Source organism: Pipistrellus hanaki, assembly GCF_964339955.1.
Source record: "Pipistrellus hanaki genome assembly, chromosome: 17".
Taxonomy (NCBI): Eukaryota; Metazoa; Chordata; class Mammalia; order Chiroptera; family Vespertilionidae; genus Pipistrellus; species Pipistrellus hanaki.
Window position 1 is genome coordinate 43846994 of NC_140519.1, and position 25758 is coordinate 43872751.

The 25758-nt window shown below is 42.9% G+C and overlaps 1 protein-coding gene across 9 annotated transcripts in view; it reads left to right on the forward strand.

The window, feature by feature from the left end:
* Nucleotides 1–25758, forward strand: part of RUNX1T1 (RUNX1 partner transcriptional co-repressor 1) — a 137856-nt gene that overhangs the window by 60689 nt on the left and 51409 nt on the right. For 7 of the 9 annotated variants that reach the window (XM_084864721.1, XM_084864727.1, XM_084864719.1 and 4 more), the window contains exon 2: nt 23466–23603. In XM_084864721.1, coding sequence (XP_084720847.1) covers nt 23466–23603 — 138 coding nt within the window. Of the gene's footprint in view, nt 1–617; nt 641–21077; nt 21206–23465; nt 23604–25758 lie in introns of those variants that run through there. The other 2 variants (XM_084864726.1, XM_084864724.1) reach the window with 2 other exon arrangements.

The window sequence follows — 25758 nt, forward strand, 5'->3', positions numbered from 1 at the left end:
ATCTAAAGAGAGTTCCGTAACTATTGGCATGGGCATATCTTGATTGAGCATATGGATTAGTTGAGTTTCTTTGGCACCTGCTTTTCAGTTATGTATTTTCTAGAGGCCTGGTGCACGGATTCGTGCACATTGGAAAGAAATTAATTAGACGAAATATTTTAGAGGCTGGAAAGGGACCATGGGAAGGCTCCAGGGCATGTTCAGCCTCTCTTGACCAGTCAGTTCGACCCCAGCAGCAAGCTCATCTACTGGTTGGAGCATCTGCCCCCCAGTGGTCAGTGCATGTCATAGCGACTGGTTGATTGGTCAAACAAATAGTTGGACACAGCATATTAGGCTTTTATTATATAGGATTTTTGGCTAGAAGTTCTGCCCCCTTCAATTGGTAGATTATTTTTTGTATTTTCCTTCAGACATTCAGAAACACAAATTACATGAAAGGAATGTGAAGGAGGAGTTAGAGTGGGTGACTCAGGCAAGTTTTGTCAGCACGTACGAGACTCTTGAAGTGTTCTTTGATGTCCCACAGAGCTGTCCCCTCTGCACGTGGTGTGAGAGGAGTCACATGCATTGCTGCTGTGTTCTGGCTGGAATGTAAGAACGAGAGAAGCCAAATAGAAGAGCTATAGGTACTTGAGAGGTGGGCATCCTAGTTCAGAAGAAGGCAGTGCCTGCCGGCTGCTAAGATTGATCATTTTCTTAGTTAAATACCAGTGGGATTTTTAACAGCATCTTTCAGCAGTGATGGGTTTTCAAGGCTTTGGGAAAATTCAGAGAGAGGGATAGCTACCCCCCGGGAAAGAGCCTTACCGGCCATTCCAGATATTGTCAGGCCGTGCCAGCGTGCTCTCTTCTTCTGAGGATGCCAGGAGCTCAGGTGGTGTGTTTTTTTTTTTTTTTAAGCATTTAAAAAAATATATATGTGTGTGTATATATGTGTGTGTGTGTGTGTGTGTGTGTATATATATATATATATATATATATATATATATATATATAAAATTGATTTTTTACAGAGAGGAAGGGATAGGGATAGAGAGCTAGAAACATCGGTGAGAGAGAAACATAAACCAGCTGCCTCCTGCACACTCCCTACCGGGGATGTGCCCGCAACCAATGTACATGCCCTTGACCTGAAACGAACCCGGGACCCTTCAGTCCGCAGACTGACACTCTATCCACTAAGCCAAACCGGCCTTGGAGAGCTCAGATGATTAAATGTTGTCTTGTTTTCCTCCAGAAAGAGAGGAGGGAGGAAGCCAGGCTGATCCCATGAGACTGGGAAGTGGTGTGACAGTGCTTCTTCCTCCACCGGAAGTGCCCCGGCTGGAGTCTCTGCTCAAAAGACCCCCAGGCTGTGCCCTTTATCTGGTCCTTCTTGGTCTTACTTACAAGTACGACGTGGGGCCCAAACCGGTTTGGCTCAGTGGATAGAGCGTCGGCCTGCGGACTGAAAGGTCCCAGGTTCGATTCTAGTCAAGGGCATGTACCTTGGTTGCGGGCACATCCCCAGTAGGGGGTGTGCAAGAGGCAACTGATCTATGTTTCTCTCTCATTGATGTTTCTAACTCTCTATTCCTCTCTGTAAAAAAAACCAATAAAATATATATATTTTTAAAAAGTATGATGTGGACAAGTATAGGCCTATCCAGCTGTTCAGAGCCTAGCTCCTTGCTGAACCCAGTGTTTCCCTTCCACAGCGAACTCCTGCACGAAAGCAGGTGGTGGCAGATGGCGGGGGAGGTGGGGGAGCGGATTAAGTGGGGGTGGCATTCTTTGACCTAATAGAACCTCTGGAGCAATTTCGGCACAAATTGAGGTCAAGGACCCTCGACTCCCACTCTTTTTTGATCCGTGGTGCCCAGTAGCACCTGTTGTACACGTTACATGGGTAATGACTGTTTCTGAAAAGGACCTGCTCCTCAATTAGGACAGCCCCATGGTTCCCGCGTTCAGCTCATCAGCCACCAGCAAGGATGGACTGAGCTCTCATTCGACGCCCACCGCATGCTCAGCCACTGGGGTGAGTCCCAGAACAAAGCGGGCACCATGCCTTGCCCCTTGTAAAGCTTATATTCTAGGGTACGTGGGAGTGGGGGAAACGGAGCAGACCACAAGGAATCAACATGAGCTGTCAGTGAAATCGGGGGTACTTTGAGAAGGAGCTGCTGGGTTGCTGCTCCTTCTCAAAGTAACAGTCCTACTGGCTGCATGGGTGCCTCCACACAGAGTAGGGCTGAGTTTCAGCAGCTGCACGGTAGAGGGGCTGCGTGCTGATAGGAAGAAGATGTAGGTGCCAACTCCGGGAAAGACTGTGCACAGCATTGCGGGGGTTTCGGAGAGAGGAGGGGACTTGACGTAAAGTCAATGATTGCCATGGAGATGGAGCGGGCAGGCCAGTGGAGATTAATTGGGAATGAGTTGAAGGAAGCAGTGAAGACCCGGATCAACGGGGGAGAGGGGGGTCGTAAGCTGGGAGGAGTTGAAGTTTAGGAGCCAGCAAGAGGTGCCATGCTCTTATTGAGAGAAAGGAGGGACTAGACTCTAGTAGCTGCTGCTGATGGGAACCTGGGTACCTGGCAGCATGGTAGTGCCTCCGTCGAAATGAGAAAGTTAGGAGGAAGATGTGGTTTTGGAGAGAGGATCATCTCACCGATAGGCTGAGTCTGAGATGCTTACAATAGCCCCTGTTCCGCAGACAGTCGGAATTGGGAGATGGTAGCTTGGGCGAGGAACCACATCTTGAGATGTAGAAATTGAAGTGGAAAAGTTAAATTGTACATCACTGCAATGGGTAGTCAATTTTGAGATAATAGGAAATGCTAGAATAATGTTTTGTCAATGCTTTGAATTTTATTGCTATGAAATTATGGTTTGTTGTGCTCAGGCATAGATTTCCATTTTGAAATTAACTTTTATGCATTTTCCATCTTTTTGAGGTGTCATTTGTGCATTTTTTGTTATCATCAGAGCTATGTTCACGTCTCATAATTATCAATACTTTCCCCTTTCCTTTCTGAATATCCTAGTTGACTCCTGAGTGTGCTTGCTATAATAACATGGTGTGTAGGTGGAGGATAATACAGATCTTTAAAGCTTGGGCTTTGCAGATCAAAACTTGGTATGCCTTTCTCATTTGTCCTCCTCTTCCTTGCTCCATGTCATTCAGTTTGCTCATCTGATTCTCTTGAGTATTAAATAAAATCATGAAAAATATTCCACAACATGTTTTCTGTCTTTTCCAGCATGTGAGATCTAAAAAGGAAAAATCGGGCCCAGCTGGTGTGGTTCAGTGGTTGAGCATCGACCTATGTACCAGGAAGTCATGGTTTGATTCCCGGTCAGTCAGGACACTTGCCCAGGTTTCAGGCTCAATCCCCAGTAGGGGGCGTGTAGGAGGCAGCTGATCAGTGATTCTCTCTCATCATCAATGTTTCTATCCCCCTCTCCCTCTCCCTTCCTCTCTGAAATAGATAACAATATATTTAAGAAGGAGACACCTGGCATTCTGTTAGAGCTCGCAGCCATTTGTTTACCTGTGCCATCTTCTGCCTGGTTACTGTAACAGGGGATGGAGCTGGGGAGGGACTGGTGGTGGTATAGGGAGCATTGTAGTTGTGACATTTCGATCCCTTCTGCAGTTTGCTGAGCTGGTTGCTTTTTATCCTGTTTCCAGATAGAGTTTTCACTTTCCTTGGTTTCAGTGTGGTGTTTAGATTGTGTCCTGCCCTTGCACCTACCACATGATTCCAGGTTTTCATTTTTTTACTAGAGGCCCGATGCATGAAATCTGTGCAAGGGCCTTGGCCCCGGCCCCCGCCCGCTGCCACTATGGCCAGGGGCCTCTGCTGCCTCTGCCACGGCCCCCGCCCGCTGCGGCTTTGTCCGGAAGGAAGGAAGGTCGTCCGGAAGGACATCTGGTCTAATTAGCATATTATGCTTTTATCATTATATAGATTTTTTAAATCCTGCAGTTTCTTCCACCTGTGCACAAGTAGGCTCCTGGCATACAGATGTCTCCTGAATGAGTTCATGTCACCCAAAACAGCTCCGGAGGCTCTCCTGGCCTTGCCTGTCAGCGCACTGAGAGCTGGAGGACTTCGCTCTGCAGGTGCAGCAGCCTTCTCTAACTGGGCGCGTCTTTGGTTTGTGGGAACAAACATGTCTTCTCTGTGCAAGAGCGTCCCCCAAAGGGCCATTGCACATGCAGTCACGTACCCGCGTGCTGCTGAGTGCACACCAGGCCGACCCCTCCTCCCCTTCTCCCCTCCTCCCCTCCTCCCCTCCTCCCCTCCTCCCCTCCTCCCCTCCTCCCCTCCTCCCCTCCTCCCCTCTTTCCCTCCTCCCCTCCTCAACTGCCCTGTCTAGCAAGTCCCTTTATCAACCCCTGAAATGACAGACAGGACACAGCAGCCTTAGTCCTCTGGGTCCCTGTGAGCCGTGTTTCCCACAGAAGCTGTTCGCGGTCTGTCCTTGACTCCACACCTGCCTTTCTGGGAGACCTTGCGGAAGTCACGTCCGCTTTCTCATTCATAAAACGTGAAAACAGCCAGCTGTCAGTTACAGCCTGTTTACTCAGAGCCAATTGATTTTGACCTTTTCTTTCCTGCTGCCTCTCTTTTGCCCACATTACTGCTAATTAATTTCTGCACCAGAGAATAAGCAAGAGCAATGATCAAACCAAATTAAAATTAGTTAATGAGGGTGTTTGAGAGTGGGCAGAGGAGGCGCATTGTTGACTGTGTGTGGGCTTTGTCTGAGTTTTTATTTGTTTTTAGGCCATTTCTGACTCCTGCTATTGTGGGTGGTAACAATCGGTAGTTGTGTTGTTACTTTAAAAAAAACAAAAACTGAATAGTTATGTTATTTAAAAAACAGAATAGTTATTTTTTGTTTTATTTCATTTACTTTAAAAATTTATGTAAATATATTAAATTGAATGAAATAATGAATTATAGAGGCTTTTATAAAGTTTCTTATAGTTTTGGGGGATCTGCAAGAACCTAGTTTTTGTGTTTTTTTCCCCCGCTTTTTAGTAGATTTCTTCTCGGTTGCTAATACTGAAGCTCAACGAAGAAAAAAGAACTAAATGTTTCTTGTTGGGAAGGGATTTCATAAACATGGGTTAGGGATATTTGAGGATATTGTAGCTAATCATAGCTAATGGATGTCAGTTTCGTTAAAATGATTTTTGAATTGAATAAAATTAACTTTTAAAGGAAAAAAAAATTTTTTTTAGAGGTCAGCAGGCAGGCTGCTCCAAAGTCAGATAGGCTACGGAAGATATCTGAGATGTTTGTATGGATTAAGATTCCTCCTTAGGAAGAGTATTTTTTTCTCTGTACTCACCCATGATTTTTTGTAACAAATATTTCTTGTGAGAGCAATGAGGAATGGGAGAGATTGAGGCCTAGATGAAGTCTCTGGATAAGATTACCTAGGGACACAAGGAGAAAGGAATAAGAAAGAGCCCACAATTTAGCCAAAACCAGTTTGGCTCAGCAGTAGAGCGTCGGTCTGCGGACTGAAAGGTCCCAGGTTCGATTCCAGTCAAGGGCATGTACCTTGGTTGTGGGCACATCCCCAGTAGGGGGTGTGCAGGAGGCAGCTGGTCAATGTTCCTCTCTCATCTACGTTTCTAGCTCTCTATCTCTCTCCCTTTCTCTCTGAAAAAAAAAATCAATAAAATAAATTAAAAAAAAAAAAAGAGAGAAAGAGCCCACAATTTTGACCTAACAGTCATTTGCTCAGTGTCTTCTATCTAACACACGTGCTGACTCCAAAAGACAGCTCAAGGCAGTGAAATAAGAAATCAGACCCGGTCTGCCTCTGAGAAAGCTGTGCTGCATCCTGAGCAGAAACTTACCTTCTCCTTTGTGTGTGAGTGTACCCATCAGGCTCATTCTGAGAGTGGCACTGAGTAATAGCTGCTCTTTATTAGTGCTTGATTGTGTCCTAGGCTTTATGTAAGTGCTCACATTTCTTATTTTCTCACTTAATCCTCAAAAATCATCTCTGAGCCCAGCTGGTGTGGCTCAGTGGGAGAATGTCAGCCTGCAGACCTAAGGGTCCTGGGATAGATTCCAATCAAGGGCACATGCCCAGGTTGCGGCCTTGATCTCCAGTAGGGGGCGTGCAGGAGGCAGCCAAACAGTGATTCCCTCTCATCATTGATGTTTCCATCTCTCTCTCCCTCCCCCTTCCTCTCTGAAATCAATAATAATAAAAAAAAAAAATGTTTAAAAAAATCACCTCCTGAAGCAATTGTTAGGTTACTCATATCTCCAGGGGAAGAAATGAAGGTTCAGAGATCGAGGAATTTGCCCAGGTTGGGAGCTGGACCGAGGATTCCATTCAAGCTCTTCTGACCTCCAACCCCATCCTCTTAGCTACCTGTCTGTTCTCCTCCGAACATCGGCATCATGTCAAAGGCAGCAGGCACTTTACCTTTCTATAAAACCTTGGGCTTTTTACAGTCGAAAGAACACTTAAGGATTCACAGCTGCATTTTACAGAAAACAACAACATTAGGCTCAAAGGAAAAAAGACTTCCAGCCAGCCAGCCCGTCAGCCAGCAAATATTGACTGAGTATTTACCACGTGCCAAGGAGCAAATAAGCCAAACCTGGCCCAGGCCGGCACAGATCCCCGGTGGCCATTATGTGTTTGGTGGGGGATTATTATCCACGGAGGGTGTGAGGAGGGAAGTATGATAGTTAAGTCAGAAGCCTGGGCCCTGAAATCACATTCCTGGCCTTTTAATCGTGTCCACTAGCTACACAACAATGAGCAGATTGTTTTATTATTTTTTAAGACTCAGTTATTTTCCCCACCAGTACAATGTAAATATTTAAAAGAAAAACATTTTAATTGATTTTTAGAGAGAGAGGAAGGGAGAGGGATGGAGAGATGGAAACATCCATGAGAGAGAAATCATTGATTGGCTGCCTACCACCAGGGCATGTGCTTTGAATGGGAATCGAACCGACAACCTCTTGGTTCCTGGGTTGACGCTCAACTGCTGAGCCACAACAGCCAGGCTAAAATGATAATGTTATTATACATGATTAAATGATAATATCATTAACATCCATAGCATTGGCTGATACAGGTGAAATGAGTCCACACATATAAAGCATTTAGCCATGTACTTGGCACTTTGTAAATAGTAACTATAGCTGCTACTAAGATATTTTAACAATATTAGTAATAGTAGTGATATTTCTCCCTAGCAAGGAAGGTGCTCACAGGCAAAGATATTTACAGTAAGAAGAGTGTTGTGTTATGATCGGGAAAGGAGGAACAGAGTGCTTTGGGTGTACAGGATAGAGCCAGACTTTCCAACTCCCAGCTGGCTCAGAGCAGAGTCCAGTGGAGCAGTGCTGTTTTCTTTCTCACCCTCTCTGCTTTTCTCTTTATCACTTGGTAACTTCCTTTAATTTGTTGTCCTAAATCGTAGAGTGTTTGACCTACCGAAGTTGTAACAGCCAATATTTATTCAGAATCAGCTATGTACTAAGCACTGTTAAGAATTCAGGTATTGAATAATCAATCAACAAAACATATCCTCTCCACATCCTTTCCAACTGGTATTTGTTGTCTACTGATAATTGCCAGGCTAGTAGGTATGAGGTGGTAGCTCATTGTTTTTTGTTTGTTTGTCTTATTTGTTTGTTTTTTTGTGCTTCCCTTCCAGCAAGTTGAGCATCTTTTCATATATCTGTCTTCTTGTGTTCTTGGAAAGTGTCTATTTAGATCCTTGGCCCATTTTTACTAGGATTGTTTGGGGTTTTTTTGGTGTTGTATTGTATGAGTTCTTTATATATTTTGGATATTAGCCACTTATCAGAAATATTATTTCCAAGGGTCCTCTCCCCTTTGGTTGGTTGCCTTTTTGTTTTGTGTTGTTTTTGCTGTGCAGAAGCTTTCTAGTTTGATGTAGTACCACTTGTTTTTGCTTTTCCTTCCCTTGTCTTTGGGTCCAAGTTTATCAAATCCATTCTAAGACTAAGTTTCATAAGTTTCCCCCTATTTCTTCTCTTCTCTGTTTTGTTTAATTCAGCTCTAATTTTATTATTTCCTCCCCTCTACTGACTTTGGGCTTCGTTCTTCTTTTTCTAGTTCTTTAAGGTGAACTGTTAGATTATTTATTTGAGATTTTTCTTGTTTATCGAGGTGGGCTTGTAAGTGCTATAAGCTTCTTTGTTATTACCACTTTTGCTGCATCCACAGTCTTTTGATATGTAATTGTTATTCTCACTCATCTCTAAGCATCTTTTTACCTCTTCTTCTATTTCTTCTTCGACCTAGTCATTGTCCAGTCGCATGTTGTTTAAACTCCGCATATTTGTGGTTTCCCCAGCTTTGCTTTTGCATTTAACTTCTATTTTCAAAGTGTGTGGTCAGATAATATGCTTGGTATGATCTGAATCTTCTTAACCATTTTTGAGACCAGTTTTGTGACCTAACATATGGTCTATCCATAAGAATGTCCCATGCTCTCTAGAGAAGAATGTGTGTTTTGCTGTTGAAATATCGATTATGCCCATTTGGGCTTAGGTGCCATTTAGGACTGCTATTTTCTATTTGGATGGTCTACCCATTGCTGCCAATGGGTTATATAAGTCCTCAGGTAGAATTGTACTTCTGTCAGTTTCTTCTGTTATTAATTACTTTATAAAATTTGTGCTCCTGGGTTGGGTGCATATATATAAGTAAGTGTTATCTTCTTGATATGTGTTGTTCCCTTTGTCATTATAGAGCATCCATTGTTGTTTCTTGATGCATTTTGTATCTTGAGACCTATTTTGTTTGCTATAAGAATGGCTAGACCCAGCCCGGCTGGGTGGCTCAGTTGGTTGGAGCGTTGGCCCATGCACCAAAAGAGCACAGATTAGATTCCCGCTCAGGGGATGTATCTCGGTTGTAGGTTTGGTCTCCAGTTGGGGCGCATGCAGGATGCCACCAGTCCATGTTTCCCTCTCACGTTGATGTCTCTCTCTACCTCCCTCCCCTTTCTTCTCTCTCTAGAATCAATAAAAAGACAGATCTTCCGGTGAGGATTAAAAAGGGATGGCTATACCTGCTCTCTCTGGATGCCATTTGCTCGGAGTATCATCTTCCACCCCCTCTCTTTGGGTCTGTGTTTGTATTTGCAGTTGAGATGGGTTTTGTGAAGGCAGCAAATATTTGGGTTTCGTTTTTGAATCCATCTTTGTGGGGTGAGCAAGGTGTCCTTTGTTGGATTAGAGCTGCCCAACCTGTGACTTCCAGGGAAGAGACCTGGAGGTTTTCTGCTGCCACCATGCTGCGATGTCACTCCTTCGATGGCTTTCTTGCCTCATGTTTTCTGGGCCCTAGCAGATGGGAGGTCCTCAGGCTCATTCATGTGGGGATTCTTCATTTTCTCTGTCCCATTATGCTTTTCGTCTTTGCTTTCTTACACCACACATCTGACCTTGATTTCAGGATGAACTCTGGGTTATCAACCTCCATTTGTATTTCTGGCTCATCACACCTCCTTGTTTCTTTCACAGACCTCTGGGGAGGGGGAGGGGGAGAGGGAGAGGGAGAGGGAGAGGGAGAGGGAGAGGGAGAGGGAGAGGGAGAGGGAGAGGAAGAGGGAGAGGGAGAGAAAGAGAGAGAGAGAGAGAGAGAGAGAGAGAGAGAGAGAGGGGGAGAGGACATTATCTACGATGACAAAATCTCGTGTTTTCTTGCAAGTCTAAGTCTGTAAAGGTACTAGTAAGTTATTGTTTTTCAGAGAAAGAAGATTTAGATAAGAATATGTGAAATGGTTTATAAGGCTTCAGTCATTTTCTTGAGGTATTCTGGCCAATACTTTTGAGAAGGGAAAGGCACTTAAATACGATCCCCAATACAGCCAAACCTGGATTCTCAATTGTCTCCCATCTCAAACAATTTGCTTCTCAGCCTGACAACCCTTTCATGATGATAGCTAAATGACCAGCCACAAGTCTCTCAGGTGACAAACAAAGGAGAGAATGTGTGAGTGTGAGTCAGTTTACCACTGTTAAAATCTCAGGATATTGTACTGTGAATATTTTTGTGCCTTTTTTTTTTTTTTTTTTTTTTTTGCTTTTGTTGCTGCTTATTATTATTATTAAACTAGAAGCCCTATGCACTAAGATTTGTGCAGAATGGACCTTCCTTACCTTGGCTGCTGGCACAGCTGTTGCTCTGGCCCAGAGCCACCTTTCCGCCTTTCCACGCTGCCCAGAGGCCCTGAGTGGCGGGGTAGTGCGAAATGCCTGTGTATACAAATTAACCCATCATCTCCTTGGGTTAATTTGCATACTCACGCCTGATTGGCTGGTGGGTGTCACGAAGGTACAGTCAATTTGCATCATTCTCTTTTATTAGTGTAGATTTTCATTTCTTATTGTATATTTTTATTCCTTTTTGTTAAATGTACATTTCTTGTCCTTTTTGTTTTTAAAGTATTTATAGATTAGACAGTACATCAGACATGTATTATGTATGAAAAGATTAAAACAGGAAGTCATTTGGGGTTCTGGAACAACTTACATTGTTTCTAATAGGAAAAAAAATGATTTGGTTTTCAAACAGCCTTCTGGAATGAATTAAAATCGAGAAGCATGGTTCCCACTTTTTTTTTTTTTTTTAACTGTTACTCAAGGAATGTAGACATTTGCCATCATAGTGGACTTCTATGGTAGTGTTTTCCCCGTTCCTAAAATTCTATCGCTTTGCTTTTTAAGGAAGTAGTAGTAGTGATATTGTAAGGATGGTTTTGGATATATTCTAATCCTAAGTTATCGTTAGTAGCAAGTTAATTTTGTGGTGAATCTTGATGGAGCACAGTTTTGTTTGTATTTAGACATTTATTACTTTTGTGGTTAATTTATCTGACAAATAGCTTCAAGAAGTTTGTGTTTTTGGAAATGATCTTATAACTCTCTAGCAAGAAGCATTTTTGTTTGTACATGGGATGTTCTTTGGAGTTTTTCATCCATATTTGGTTTGATTTTCTCCCTATTATAATTCTTCATATGCTCAGAGAAGACATCTCAAGTACTATATGAAATATAAGTGATTCTTAGTAAATGGATGATCATTGTATTGATATTTCTATTGGGATTGCATTAGAGGCTAATTGTAGTATAATAGAGGCTCATTGCACGAAATTTGTGCATGGGGCAGGGGTTCCTTCAGCCCAGCCTGCACCCTCTCCAATCCGGGACTTCTCAGACACCCCTCTCAAAATTCGGGACTGCTGGCTCCTAAATACTCACCTGCCTTCCTGATCACACCTAACTACCTCTGCCCGCCAGCCTGATTGTGCCGAACTGCCCACCCCCCAGCCTGGTTGACCTTAACTGCTCCTCCCTCTGCCAGCCTGGTTGCTCCCATTTGCCCCCCTGCTCCCACTGGTCTGTTTGCCCCTTAGTGCCCCCCCCCCTACTGGTCTGTTTGCCCCTTACTGCCCCCCCCTATTGGCCTGTTCATCCATAACTGTGCCCTCTGCTGGCCTGGTTACCCCCAACTGCCTCCCTGCCAGCCTGCTCACCCTAACTGCCCCTCCCCCCTGCTGGCCTGGTCGCCCCACGCAGCCTGCTGTTCAGTAGTTTTGTCATCCCTCACTAACCCCCCTGCCGGTTTGTCACCCCACGCAGCCTGCTGTTCAGTAGTTTTGCCATCCCTCACTAACCCCCCTGCCGGTTTGTCGCCCCACGCAGCCTGCTGTTCAGTAGTTTTGCCATCCCTCACTAACCCCCCTGCCGGTTTGTCACCCCACGCAGCCTGCTGTTCAGTAGTTTTGCCATCCCTCACTAACCCCCCTGCCGGTTTGTCGCCCCACGCAGCCTGCTGTTCAGTAGTTTTGCCATCCCTCACTAACCCCCCTGCCGGTTTGTCACCCCACGCAGCCTGCTGTTCAGTAGTTTTGCCATCCCTCACTAACCCCCCTGCCGGTTTGTCGCCCCACACAGCCTGCTGTTTGGTCGTCCTTCCAGCTGTTTCGGTCGTGACGGCCCCTGACTTTTTATATATTAGGATAGTAAATGGGGGTAGAATGGACAACTTGATAATTGAATAAAAAATGGTTAATTAATGCAACAAACTTTTATGACCTACTATGTGCAGGAATCATGTTTAAACACTAGAGATAGATAATTCAATATTATTATATATAATGAAGAGCTAATATGCTAATTAGACTGATAAGCAGAGTGACTGGACGAAGCTGGGCTGCAAGGGCAGGCCGAGGCTGTGAGGGCCGAGCCCCTTGCATGAATTCTGTGCATTGGGCCCCGTGCTATCATAAAATGTCTACCAGGCTCTTAGATGAAGAAGCTTATTTTAATTAAAAAAATACTAGTGAGGTTAAATTCTCAAAACATTAGCTAAAATGTTTTTTGTTTTTTTTCAAAATGAATTATTCCTGCTGTTTTTTTTTGTTTGTATCTTTGTTGTGATTGTTTTTGAAGTAGGCAAGATATTGAGTTTCTTTATGAGTTTAAAGTTTGTGGTTATTGATGGGCAAAAGTGGCCAACAGTCTGAATTAGACAATATTTTAAATTTTCTTCATTTTATCCATCCAATTTTCAATTCTAAGCATGGAGAGCTTTGTTATCGTGATTTCCCCCTCCATCACCATTTATCCCCCAGTACCCTCTTTTACCTCCATTCTTTTCCCCTTCCTTCTCCCCCCGCCCCCCACAATCACCACATTGTTGTCGATGTCCATGAGTTTTTTTTTCTCCTTTTGGCCCAATCCCTCCATCTCCCCAAAAGCCAGAGCTGTCTGTCTATTCTCTCAGAAATGAATGTCTCTGTTTTGCTTGTTAGTTAAGGTTGTTCTTTAAATTCCGCATATGAATGAAATCACCTGGTACTGGTCTTTCTCTGCCTGGCTTATTTCACTTGGCTAACTTTCTCCAGGTCCATCCATGCTTTCACAAAAGGTAAAATTTTCTCCCCTTTATGGCCGCATAGTACTCGATTGTGTAAAGGTACCGTAGCTGTTTTAGCCACTCATCTACTGATGAACACTTGGGCTGCTTCCATATCTTGGTTATCTATACCAATAAAAGAGAAATATGCAAATTTACCATCACTTCATGACACCCACCAGCCAATCAGGAGTGAACATGCAAATTAACCTGACAAAGATGCTGGTGGCCCCACCCCCAGCTGCTCAGGGCCTTTGGGCATCATGCATGCAGGTGCAGAGTATCTAGGTGGGGTGGGACGCTTGCTATGAGGGAGAGGGCAGGGGGAGGAGGGAACTACAGGAGTGGCACTCTGGCTGGAGCAAAGACTGAAGGCTCTGGCCTGAGCAAAGACTGAAGGCTCCAGTTGGAGTGAACATGGAAGGCGACGGTCATAGCGAAGGCCTGGGTCCTGGGCTGCCTCAAAACCGGTGCCGGCAGCCAGGGGAAGGAAGGCCTATGGCAGGAATCTTTGTGCCACGGGCCTCTAGTTCTACATAATAAAAACCTACATAATAAAAGCCCAGGACCATAATGACAAAAAGACTGGAACAACTGCTCGACCAGTCTCTATGCGGTGCATGGACCACCTCTCGGTCCCTCCCCCGTGGGCTGCAGGCTCTGATTGCAGCATGGCAAATGGGGAACCACGGGGAACCGGGTGGGTGGCAGTGGGGCAGGATGAGGGACTGGCAAGCAGGCGGGAGGTGGCCCTGATCGCAGGGTAGGCCTAGGGACCCTACCCGTGAACGATTTCGTGTGCAGAGCCTTTCGTTGTAAACAATGCTGCAGTGAGCAGAGGGTGCCTATGTTCTTTTGTGTTTCTTGATATGAATTCCCAGAAGTGGGGTTACTGGGTCAAAGGCAGTTCCATTTTTAATTTTTTGAGGTAACTCCATACTGCTTCCCACAATGACTGCCCAAATCTGCATTTCCACCAGCAGTGCATGAGGGTTCCCTTTTCTCCATTCTCTCCAGCACTTATTGTTTGTTGATTTATTTATGATAGCCATTTTGACTGGTGTGAGGTGATATCTCATTGAGTGTGTGCTTTTAGCATTTATCCAGTATGCTTCTTCAATCCTTTGTTCTACTCTGGTTAATAACCATAGAATCACTAATATGTCCCTAGCTGTTTTATAGAAACTAGCTTTGCTTTCTTCCTTGCTTACTTCATATATTTATTTATTCATTCATTCAACAAATCTTTATCAAATGCCTGCTATTTCAGTCATAGTGACTGGTCCATCAGTCGGACACTTAGCAAATTAGGCTTTTATTATATAGGATAGCATTTCAGAGACATTGTTCATATGTGGCATTGTCCTTTTGCGTACAGAATGCCATGGCTCTTGAGCAGTTGAATGTGACTGGTGTGACTGAACCACATTTTATATTTTATTTAACTTTAATTAACATGTGACTAATATAGTAGTATTGGAAGGTGCAGTTCTAGTATAATGCTAACTCTAGATTTAACATTAACTTAATGTCTTTTTAAAAAATATATATATTTATTGATTTTTTATAGAGAGGAAAGGAGAGGGATAGAGAGTTAGAAACATCGATGAGAGAGAAACATGGATTCAGCTGCCTCTTGCATACTCCCTACTGGGGATGTGTTCGCAACCAAGGTACATGCCCTTGACTGGAATCGAACCTGGGACCCTTGAGTCCGTAGACCAATGCTCTATCCACTGAGTGAAACTGGTTAGGGCCACTTAATGTCTTTATTTCAGTTTTCCAGATCATGTATAAAATAAAATAACATTAGTTTCAGATAATAATAATGAATGCTGAGAAGGCCTGGAATAAGTTGTAGCTTGTAACCTTGGACAAATTATCCAACCCCTCAGAGCCTCAATTCCTTTATATAAGATGGGAAAGTTATAAGTACCTTTTCACAGTGAGATTTAAAATGAGATAAAGCATGCAGAGTGTTTGATACTTTGCCTCCAGTGCCTAATGCTTGATTTTAGGTGATTTATCCGAACAAGGTTTTGTATAGTTTTTGCTTGTAAAATAAAACATGCTCACTGTAGAACATTTACTTACATAAAAGAGAAAAATAACAAGAAGGAATTAAGAAAATAATGTGTAATCTTCCAATCTATAGACAAGCAAGAGAAAGACTTAATATGGACAAAATTGTGTTTTTTGTTCCTAATATATTTTTCTATACTGATACTATTATTGTAAAAAAAACAAAACAAAAAAAAACAACACAACAACACATGGTGCTTTTGGAGACTAGGTCATATGTGTATAAGTTGCCTTATAAAATCTTCCCACCCCCTAATATAAAAGATCTTAGGATATAAAGTGTGATTATTGAAAAGCATTTAAAAACTGGCGAATTCAGTAACGTGTTTTTTTCTAGATTCATCTTTAGATACTTAGTGTTTTCAGAATGTAGAAATTATTTTTAGGATTCTTTTAGAATAACAGAAAAAGATACGTAGGTGAATTTATCTCTAGTTAAATGTCATGTCTCTTGAAAGTTCTAGGTCTCAAGGTTCCAACTATGGGCATGACTTACTGCATTGTAGTAATGTCTGTTAATCTAAAATACTAAATGTATTGAGCGTCTCCTATGTGTCAGGCTCTGTGAAAAGTACTGGGGATATAAAAACACATAAGATGTTATCACTGTCCTTAAGTAGATTATGATCTAGTGGGAGGGTCTGACCTTGGTTCTAAGCACAGTGTGATCAGTACTGTAAAGGGGATCTAGACAGTGTAATAGGGGAACATGGGATAGTCTGGGCCAGCTGGGGATGGAAAGGTGATCAGCAAAGGGTTTCTGTGACACGTGAATGGAGTTTTAAAGCAGTAATGGACTTAACCAGGTGGTGGGGTAAAGAGTATTCTATGAGAAGGATGTGATGGAAGCCTAAGAGAGACCCCCAGGAGTGCAATATGGAGTTCTGTAATGGAGGCAGCATTGGGTGGGAGAGATGAATGTGGCTCTGGAATGTTAGGAAGAGCCAGATGGGTCACAGAAGTCTTTCTATGCCCTCTTAAGGCACATGGACTTTATGCTTAGCATGATGATAGGTCTTTAAAGATGATTAAGAGGAGAGGGGCAAGATCTCTGATCACCTTTGAGATAGGTAGCCAAATGATTGGATGTCGTTTGAAGATGGATAGAGACGAATAGGATGGGGGCAGGGAGTCATTTAATGGGCTTGTTGATTAGTCCAGGTGAGAGATGAGGGATGGTTAGTGTTGGAATTCAGGCTGTTGAAATGAGTAGCCATCAGAATGTTTGACTCTAGAACTTGAAAGGGTATTACAGGCTGTATTTGCAGGTAACGTTACCCACATTATGGCCATGGTGTGACCATCACAGCACAAATGAACTCACGAAGGAAAAGGTATAAAATGAACATTTAAAGAGGAACTATGAAATAACATGGGGAGAAATAGTTATCAGAAGTTATCATAGAGGTGAAGAAAGGTGAGCCGATAGGAGAGACTGAGAAGGAGAAGCCACAAAGGCCTGAGTGTATGAATGATGGGAATTCTGGGTACAGTAATGTTTTAAGAAGGAGGAAGTGGTGAACAGTGTTAGATGCTACAAAGATACCAGATAAAGCATACTAGTGCTTTTGGGTTAATAATGAAGAGATAATTAAGAATTTTAATTAGAGTTAGAATATCTTACCATGATGCTACTATATTCCAGGGTAATTTTAGTCTGGATTCTTTGGTTTCAAGTGAAAAGTCAACTCCAACCAGGTTTCAGGTAAAGGAAGGGTTGGTTGCCTAGGATCTGTAGATAGTTTGGGAAATGTAAATTGCAGGAATTTGAGTGAGGCAGCTAGCCTGTAAGATCCAATGAACTGAGGACCTTGACTTAATGCTATCAAGATCATCTCTTGCCATTTCTCTCTGCTTCTTTATGCCTATTAGTGACATTCTTTTTCACTAAAGACTGTTTTCTAGATATGCACAATAAATAGTGCAGTCTTCTACCTCTGGAGTGGGATTGTGTTTTGTTTGTTTGTTTAATCAATTCTGAGTATCAAAGTCTTAGGGAATGGCTGAAATCACTTGTCTTGGACTGGGGGTGTGCCTGGGCCAGTTGCTAATATATTGGATGCAAAGTCCAGGAAAAAAACATGGTGGCTCCTAAGATATTTATGAGAAGAGAGTGTGGCAGGTCCCATTATGGGGAGGGAAACTTTCTAGGCAGTTCCATGGGTCTCCACTGCAAGTAGGTCTAAGATGGAATAGGAAATGAGGACGCAGAGAAAGTGAGTGTGGACCCTTCTTTCGGGAACCTGGGCTATGAAAGTGAAGGTTTTGATGGTAACTGAACAGGGATATTGGACCTTGGTTTGGATATTTTATAACTAAATCATTGATGGAGATTTAGGAATGAGGATCGAAATTTGTATTTGAAAACAAGGAATACATGCTAATTTTGATGTGTATGAAAAAATTTATATGCAGGTATAATCTGTGGACTTAGACATTTATGTGAATGTATAATACATGCATAACTGTTATAAAATTTACTGTAGTAAATTCTATTATTTTCTTCTTTTAGTATATATATATATATATATATATATATATATATATATATATATTATTGATTTCAGAGAGGAAGAGAGAGAGATAGAAACATCAATGATGAGAGAGAATCACTGATCGGCCACCTCCTGCATGCCCCACACTGGGGACCGAACCTACAACCTGGGCATGTGCCCGGATGGGGAATCAAACCATGACCTCCTGGTTCATAGGTTGATGCTCAACCACTAGGCACACTGGCCAGGCTACTGTGGTAAATTGTAAAGGATAGTCAGAAGAAGCATGATGTGGTTGGTGCCTCGGGAAATGGGGGAAAACTATAAAATGATGTGGTGCTGAAGAATGCCTGATAGGACAGGTCCTTTTTATTTTTTCTTTGTCATTTAAAAAAAATTCTTTATTGATTACGCTGTTACATATGTGTCTTTATTCCCCCATTACCCCTTCCATCCCTTCCTGCCATGCCCTCACCCCTCTATTGTCTGTGTCCATTGATTAGGCTTATAAGGACAGGTCCTTCTTGATGAAAGAAACAACAGCATGAAAAAGAAAGGCAGAAAAAACGGGGAATACCCAGGTGCACATAAATAGAGCATGATGTCAGGGGAAAGACACTGGAAATAAAGCCGTGAATGGATCACAGAGAGGAAGACACGAGGGAAGGAAGCTCACACATGTTGGTGCCCAACATGTATGTTAGACGCTGTACTACCTCTTGAAGAGGTAGAGAGGGGTGTATTTCTATTCTGTATTTTTTTTTTTTTTTTTTTGTGTGTGTGTGTGTGTGTGTGTGTGTGTGTGTGTGTTGTGTGTTTAATCCTTATCTGAGGACTAGCTTAGAGGACTAGAGAGAAAACATCATCTATCAGCTGCCTTCTGTAGCTGTTCATACATGCCCTGACTGGGGTTTGAATAAGTAACCTGACTGTATGTCCAAATTGGGAATCGAACCAGCAGCCTTTGGATGCACAGGATGATGCTCAATCAACTGAGCCACTCCGGCCAGGCTGTGTTCCCATTCTTCTTATGAGGGATTGAGGTGCAGGATGACTACCTTGCCCGAGGCCTTGCTACTCAACTAATTGTTGAGTCTACATTTGAAACCTAGAAATTCTCCTACTATGCCAAACATTCTCCCACTTTATAACGTTGCCATGTTTAAAATGTGAGCATTTCCCCTTTATTCTCAGGCATTGTTTTGTGCAGGGTTCTGAGCAGGCGTGCACATTACCCAGCGTGCTCTCAGGGAATAAGATGGCACCATTGCGGGGGCGGGCTGGCCACCATCTGGTCTCCATCAGCCTCTTGGAACATCTCACTCCCAAACATTGGAGTCGCTAAATGGCTGTATTGTCAGAACTGTGTTTGCCATATTTTCTGGAGAAACAAAAATGAAATCCTAAACCCAGTGTTTTTCCTCCCCTAATTGTCTTCTCTTTCTCACTTAGTAGTACTTTGGTTCCGCTTGGGATTCATCCTCTTTAGTGCATACCTCCTAGCTTTCTTAACTAACACGTATTCCAACAGGACTAGCTCTGGACTAACGACTAGCTGACCAAGAAGGTCCTCAATCCCATCACACCTTGAGGCATGGCTGTCCTCAGGGACATAATAAACTCTGATGGAGAAAGATATACAATCTATCCACGCTGAACTTTCTGTCTTTTTACACTAATCATCTCTTGAGTAGTATGTAAACAAGGGAAGTGTAGACGGCCTATTCTTTATACTTTAAAAACATGTCTGGAACTGTTTGAACTCACGGAAAGTAAAATAAGTGTCAGGGTAGATTATGACATACCTTTTCCCTTTTACTTAAAGAAAAAAAAAAAAAAAAAAAGGAAATGGAAAACATACCACTTGTGGACGACCCTGACATTGAAATGGTATCCATAATGTATTTATATACGCCACACTTTCCTCCATGCACCAACCATCTTTAGTACATATGTGTTGGATCGATGCCATATGGGTTGAAATAACCACATGTGGAAAATCTTGTTTGGAACTGGTGTGAATCATTAAGGTAGAAGGAAAGTCAGTTCTTTTGATTACACATACCTTGCAGATCGGATAGAAATTGTTTTTCTCATATCCTTTGATAAAGAGATTAGCTTGAGGGGGAAAAAGTTTGAAATTTTAAGAGATGAACTTACTTAGTAGAAAAAAAAAATCTTTCAATAAATGTCAGCGTTCCTACAGGAACCAAAAATAGAAATTACGTGCCAGAACAATCTACTTACATGCACTTAAAAGTTACATAAGAAATATTACAACGATATTGGTTTTAGCACATCTTCTAATTTGAAACGGAGTGAAATGCTTCTGCGGTTAAATCAGCTTTTTTTTTTTTACTGTTTGCCATAAAAATTACAAGCCTATATATTTCAGAATGTTTTTTTTTTTTTTTTAACTCAAAACAAATGCAGCAGAAACTCAGCATACTTGAAACACATTTTCTGAATTTAGTTGAAATCTTCGGACTCCAGAGAGTTGTGTGTGTGTGTGGAAGGGTTAGGCCTGACTGGTTATTTCACCATCGATCTCCATCCCGGCTTGATTGCGCCGAACAGGCCGGAATGAGTTCCAGATGGCCCCACTTTGTCTGAGTTTGTAGGACCTCTGGGCTGGAACTCCATTTGATCCGAGTACAGCGAACCATCTCAGCAATGTGGCTCCTGTCAAGTGCTCAGCGCTCCACATGGACTCCAGCTCGAACGGACACGTTCCCGTTAGAAGTTGGGGTGGTTTGCTATGCATGGTTTACTTGTCATTGTTCCTAAAACATGGATGGCATTTCAAGAATTTAAAACCAGTTGCCTACCTTCGATGATGATGATGATGATGATGATGATGATGATATCTGGAGAGAGATCTGTTGCAAATACGGACCAAGTCACATAATCAAAACGTTTTCAAATAAAAGTGATGCTATGTCAATTTTTTCCCCCTAACACTGGAGAGATGAATTCAGAATGACCAAGATGATCTAAAGTTTGAAAAGGAAACCCACTGTCATCTTTGTAGTTTATTTCTTTTTGTCTTCCTTTATTTCTCTTTGTCCTTATTAAATAAATAAATAAATAAATAAATAAATAAATAAATAAATAAATAAATAAATAATACGAGTTCAAGGTATGTTTTCAAGTATAGGCATCGCTCCAGAACCAGGTCAAGTTGAGTCAGGTGGGGTCTGTGTCCTCATAGGCTCAGCTCTTAGCTCTGGAGGTAAACGAAGCTGTCCCAGGCACGTTTCTCCCCCTTCTGGCTGTTTCTTTTCCCTGTTTTGGGCTTTTCGCTCTTTCTTCCCTTTTCCTCTCCCTACTTTTACTCTCTTTCATTATTCCCGCTCCTCCGCCACCCCCACTCCCCCCCCCCCCCCCCCCCCCCCCCCCCCCCCGCCCCGCGCCTCCTTCCTCCGTCTGTGCCCCGACGTGCTTCCCCTGTGTGTCTGGCCTGGCTTCTCTCACAGCTCAGCGTGAGTGTTAGCAGAATGAAAAACAGATGGACCAGCAGTTCCCACTGTTATCTCCCAGCTGACGGCGGCAGGCCCCCCTTATCCCGCCTTCCCGGGCATAGCAGGAATAGCTGCCTTTATTTAGGGAGACCCGATGCCTGCTGTCCCTCTTCCCTCCGCCGCACCCTTAGCAGAAAGCTGGGTAGCCCCCTGTTGCTGAGGTTGGGTGAGGTGAGTAGATGGTGGGATGAATTGAAGGAGTGGAGAAGTGGTTCCAAACCCACCTAACGTCTGTGTTATTTCTGGAATAATCGTTTGACTGACCCTGTTCTTGTCTGTGTGTTAGTTCTGGACCCAGGATGTTTTCCCATTGATTTTTTTTTAGAGAGTGAAAGAGAGGGAGAGAAAGAGCAAAAGGGGGAGGGGAGAGAGAGAGAGAGAGAGAGAGAGAGAGAGAGAGAGAGAGAGAGAGAGAGAGAGAGAAAGAGAAAGGAGAGAGAGAGAGGAGAGAGAGAGAAACATCCATGTGAGAGGGATACATCAATTGGTTGCCTCCTGCATGTGCCCTGACTGGGGCCAGGTATGGAACTTGTAACCTAGGTGCATGCCCCCCTTACCCTAACTGGGAATTGGACCCACACCCCTCTGGGGTTGTGAAGGCCATCGCTCTAACCACTGAGCAACACCGGATAGGGCTACTGATACTGGTTTTTAAATAACGTGGGAAGGCACTATGAAGGCTATTTTTGGCAGTAAGGGAGAGGTGGGCGTGCCCTCCACCCGGGCTTTGCCGTCACCTCACTCAGAGCACTCAGCCACTCAGTGCTGCTTAGCGGTGTCCAACCAGAGGCACTGGTGCCACAGACCAGGTAGATCCTCCGTCAGAGGGCTCTTCTGAGGAGGAGGAGGAGGATGAGGATGAGGATGATGATGGTCTTTCTCTTATTACACCTCCTCCCCCAGCATGGCATTAACATAATTTCAACGTTTAAATATTGTGTCCTCTGGCAACCCAAGTCTTGGGGGTCTGCTGTGAGTAAAGGTGAGGTAGTGTTAGAATGGGCAGAGGGGTAATTTGGGCTTTTCATTTTCTTGTAATAATTGACTTTTCAGTTATGTTGAGTCATTAACTCTGTACCCATATGGCTATCATATTTTTAAAAGACCCATGCTTTACAATAGTCTGTGTTATTTTATTTTTCAAACACTCTGCGTGCGAAATATATGTATCTAAGGCTGCAAAAGGCGCCATAAACATGTTTGGGGTGTGTGTGTGTGTGTGTGTGTGTGTGTGTGTGAACATCTCTACCCATGTTTAAGGAAAATTGGATCTAAAGAAATAAACAAACTTGTATTTTTTTTATTTATTTTTAATTTTTTAAAAATGTGTATTTTATTGATTTTGTACAGAGATATAGAGTTAGAAACATCGATGAGAGAGTCATCGATCAGCTGCCTCTTGCACATCCCCTACTGGGGATATACCCGCAACCAAGGTACACGCCCTTGACCGGAATCGAACCCGGGACTTTTCAGTCCCCAAGCCAACGCTCTATCCATTGAGCCAAACCGGTTTCGGCAGTGTATTTTTTTTTTTTTTTTTACTGGAGATTTGATAAAGAGATTAGACCAAGGGGAAAAAAAAATAACATTTCAAGAGAAACATACTTAGTAGAAAACAGGCCTGAGCACATGCTCATTACTGGGTAATCAGGAAATTTCTCCCGATCTGTCACCTGCTCATGACAGACATCTGGATGGTCTTTAGTTCTTTTTAATTCTCAATTTGGGACTTTTCTTATTCTCACTCTACCTGAGATTGTCCATTGAATTATCGGCCTCATGTTTTTGGAAGCGATGGGTCATAAACTCACCACGTCTAAGTAAACAGCAGCTTACCTTCATGGTGTGACATGCACCGTTGAGGGGGTGGTGGTGGTTCAAACAGGGCAGAAAACACTGATGTGAGATCTAGGTCCTGGACACATACATTCCCTGTGTCACCCCCAGGCTGGGACACTCTGCATGGGAAGGGGCTGAGAGGGGTTGTGAACATCACTGGCACCTACTGGTATCTCGTCTACACCACAGGACTTCAGATGGGTGTTATTTCTAAGCGAACGGAGGGGTCCATTGCCATCTTACTTCCTCATCTATTTTTTACCCCTTGCCATTGTTGGCTCCTGCCTTGGGTAAAGTTGCGCTGTGGTTTATAACACTAAGAAGGGAGCATTTGCCCGCCCTAGAAATAACAATGGGATGGAAAGCCACTCAGTTACCCAGCTACCCAGAGGCCCTGCCATCTGTGCTGCACCCACGTGAGCGGGGTCTAGATGATAAGGTCCTGGTTTCAACCTCAGCAGATCAGCCTTGTTTGATTGATGGGAGGTGATGGGTTTCTTGCGTTGACTTGTCTGTGAGACCAATGACTCCCCCCACGTAGAGCACTGGGGTGCTTGAGAAAGTAACATGTTCCCGTGGCACCCTCCAGATCGCACTGAGAAGCACTCCACGATGCCAGACTCACCTGTGGATGTGAAGACTCCGTCCAGGCTGACTCCTCCCACCATGCCGCCGCCCCCCACCACTCAAGGAGCCCCAAGAACCAGTTCCTTCACTCCAACAACGCGTGAGTAGGCATTTCCTGTTTCCAGTATGGAGTTGAAAAGTGTTGCTGCAAGTGAAACTTACGAGGAAAGGAGATCCTGCATCAATGAATTGTGCAGAAATGAAGCAAAAAAAAAAAAAAAAAAAAAAAAAAATCATTTATTTTCCAATGAGGCATTGAGTACAGTTATGCTGCATCTTAGGTAAATTTGTAGGGATGGCAGCATTTGCCTGTCATTTGGGCTTGCTTTAGAAATGTTCTTACTAACATTTCCATGAGTGAAGAACACCACCTTGGGTCTGAATTGCCACTATAACTTTTAATTCGACTTAATGTGGAGCTTCTTATTTTAGTCTGTTCATTTTGACTTGGAACATGTAACAGTTATTTCCGGGTTACATCTGATCTTCTAATACTGTTTTCTTCTATTATTTACAAATAATTTTGAAATCTTACCTTTTTGGGTTCTATGTTTAAAACCTAATGTTTAGTCACACACACAAAATTACTTTATGCAACAAATGTATACATAAATCTTTCTGAAGTAAGGAGCATCTTTTTTTTATTATTTACTTTTATTTTTTATTTTTAAATATAAATTCTTTATTGATTAAAGTGTTACATATGTGAAGGAGCATCTTTCTTGTGAAACTGTCAGACTTTTCTTTTTTTTTTTTTAATACATTTTTATTGATTTTAGAGAGGAAGGAAAAGGGACAGAGAGAAACATGAATGATGAGAGAGAACCATTGATCGGCTGCCTCCTGCACGCCCCACATTGGGGATCGACCCTGCAACCCAGGCCTGTGCCCTTCACTGGAATCGAACCTGGGACCCTTCAGTCTGCAGGCTGATGCTCTGTCCACTGAGCCAAACCAGCTAGGACATGAAACTGCCAGACTTCATTCCATCTTGGCTTCGGTCTCCTGTTCTGAATCAGTGGAATGCATTGCTTTCTATGCCATGCAAGGAAAGGACAGAATAGTCTGACCGAATCTCAGCTGTCCTTGCTTTCCTGTATATTGTAATAGGGATAGCAGGTAGCTTTCTTTTCATCTGTCTCAGAGTCTTGGTTAAAGTTGTCATCAAGGATTTGTGAAAAAAAGAAAAGAAGTTGTTGTAGATAATAGTATTTAATGTGCCATTAAATCTATGTGCATAAAAAATAACAGGCAAGAATAGATTCATGGGATGAAAACGATGGACAAAATACACACCCTCGGCGGCGTATGCAGAGTTGCATTGCCATTGAAAAGGCCTTTGCCAATGTGTAAGGAGTAGGAGGCCACGGCCTTGCCACTTTGGGACCCTGTCGTCTTGTATTTGTTTTGTTGTTCTCCAAACCACAGTGATAGGCCTGTGTCTCCCATGAGAAGCTGGTGAGCTGTCATTTCTTGACAGGTTGCTTTGGTGCTCATGTAGGACAAACGACCATCTTTTCCTTTTCTTACTATCCTGAACCTTTAAGAATATAATAGAGTACCTAAAACATCTTCAAACTATTGTTGGGGATAGTTTATCAAAACCATATTTAAAAACGTGTTTGGCAAAAAATCAGTTTGTCAAATTAATTGATTTAACGTAAAATTGACATTTTCCTTAGGGAGAAATGTGCAAATCTTTGTAGCCTCCAACTCATCATCAGTTAGCATCTTGATGTTCAAGTAAATATGATCAGAAATGAATGTACCGGATTACCACCAACTACTGTTAATGGGTTGTACCTTTTGAATTTCTTGAAATAACTCCCTGATAATTATCCTATCTAGTTTGGCTTTTCCCTAAAGAAGGGGTTAAGAACGACAAGGGGGAAGAAAAGAGCCTTCTAATTGGGTGGTGTAAGGTTAAAGCTTGAAAGTCCCATTTTTATAAACATAGCTGTCAGCTTGTGTGTATAAAACATGATTAAAAATGTCCAGCGGTAAATTTAGTCTCCACCAAATGTACACTTTCTCCAGGAGGGGGACAGCTGAGAAAGAAATAGTCCTGTTACACTGATGTAAGCTGGTGACCAAAGCTGACATCCAAGAACTGTTTGTTCTGGGTTTGAGACATTTCAGGTGGATGGCATATGTGCACATGGGCGGCAGGGCTGTCTCTGTGCTACAGCCGACTCCATTTATAATCAGCTTCTGTGCAGTGTGAGGAGTGGACCTATTTAATTATAGAATACCTG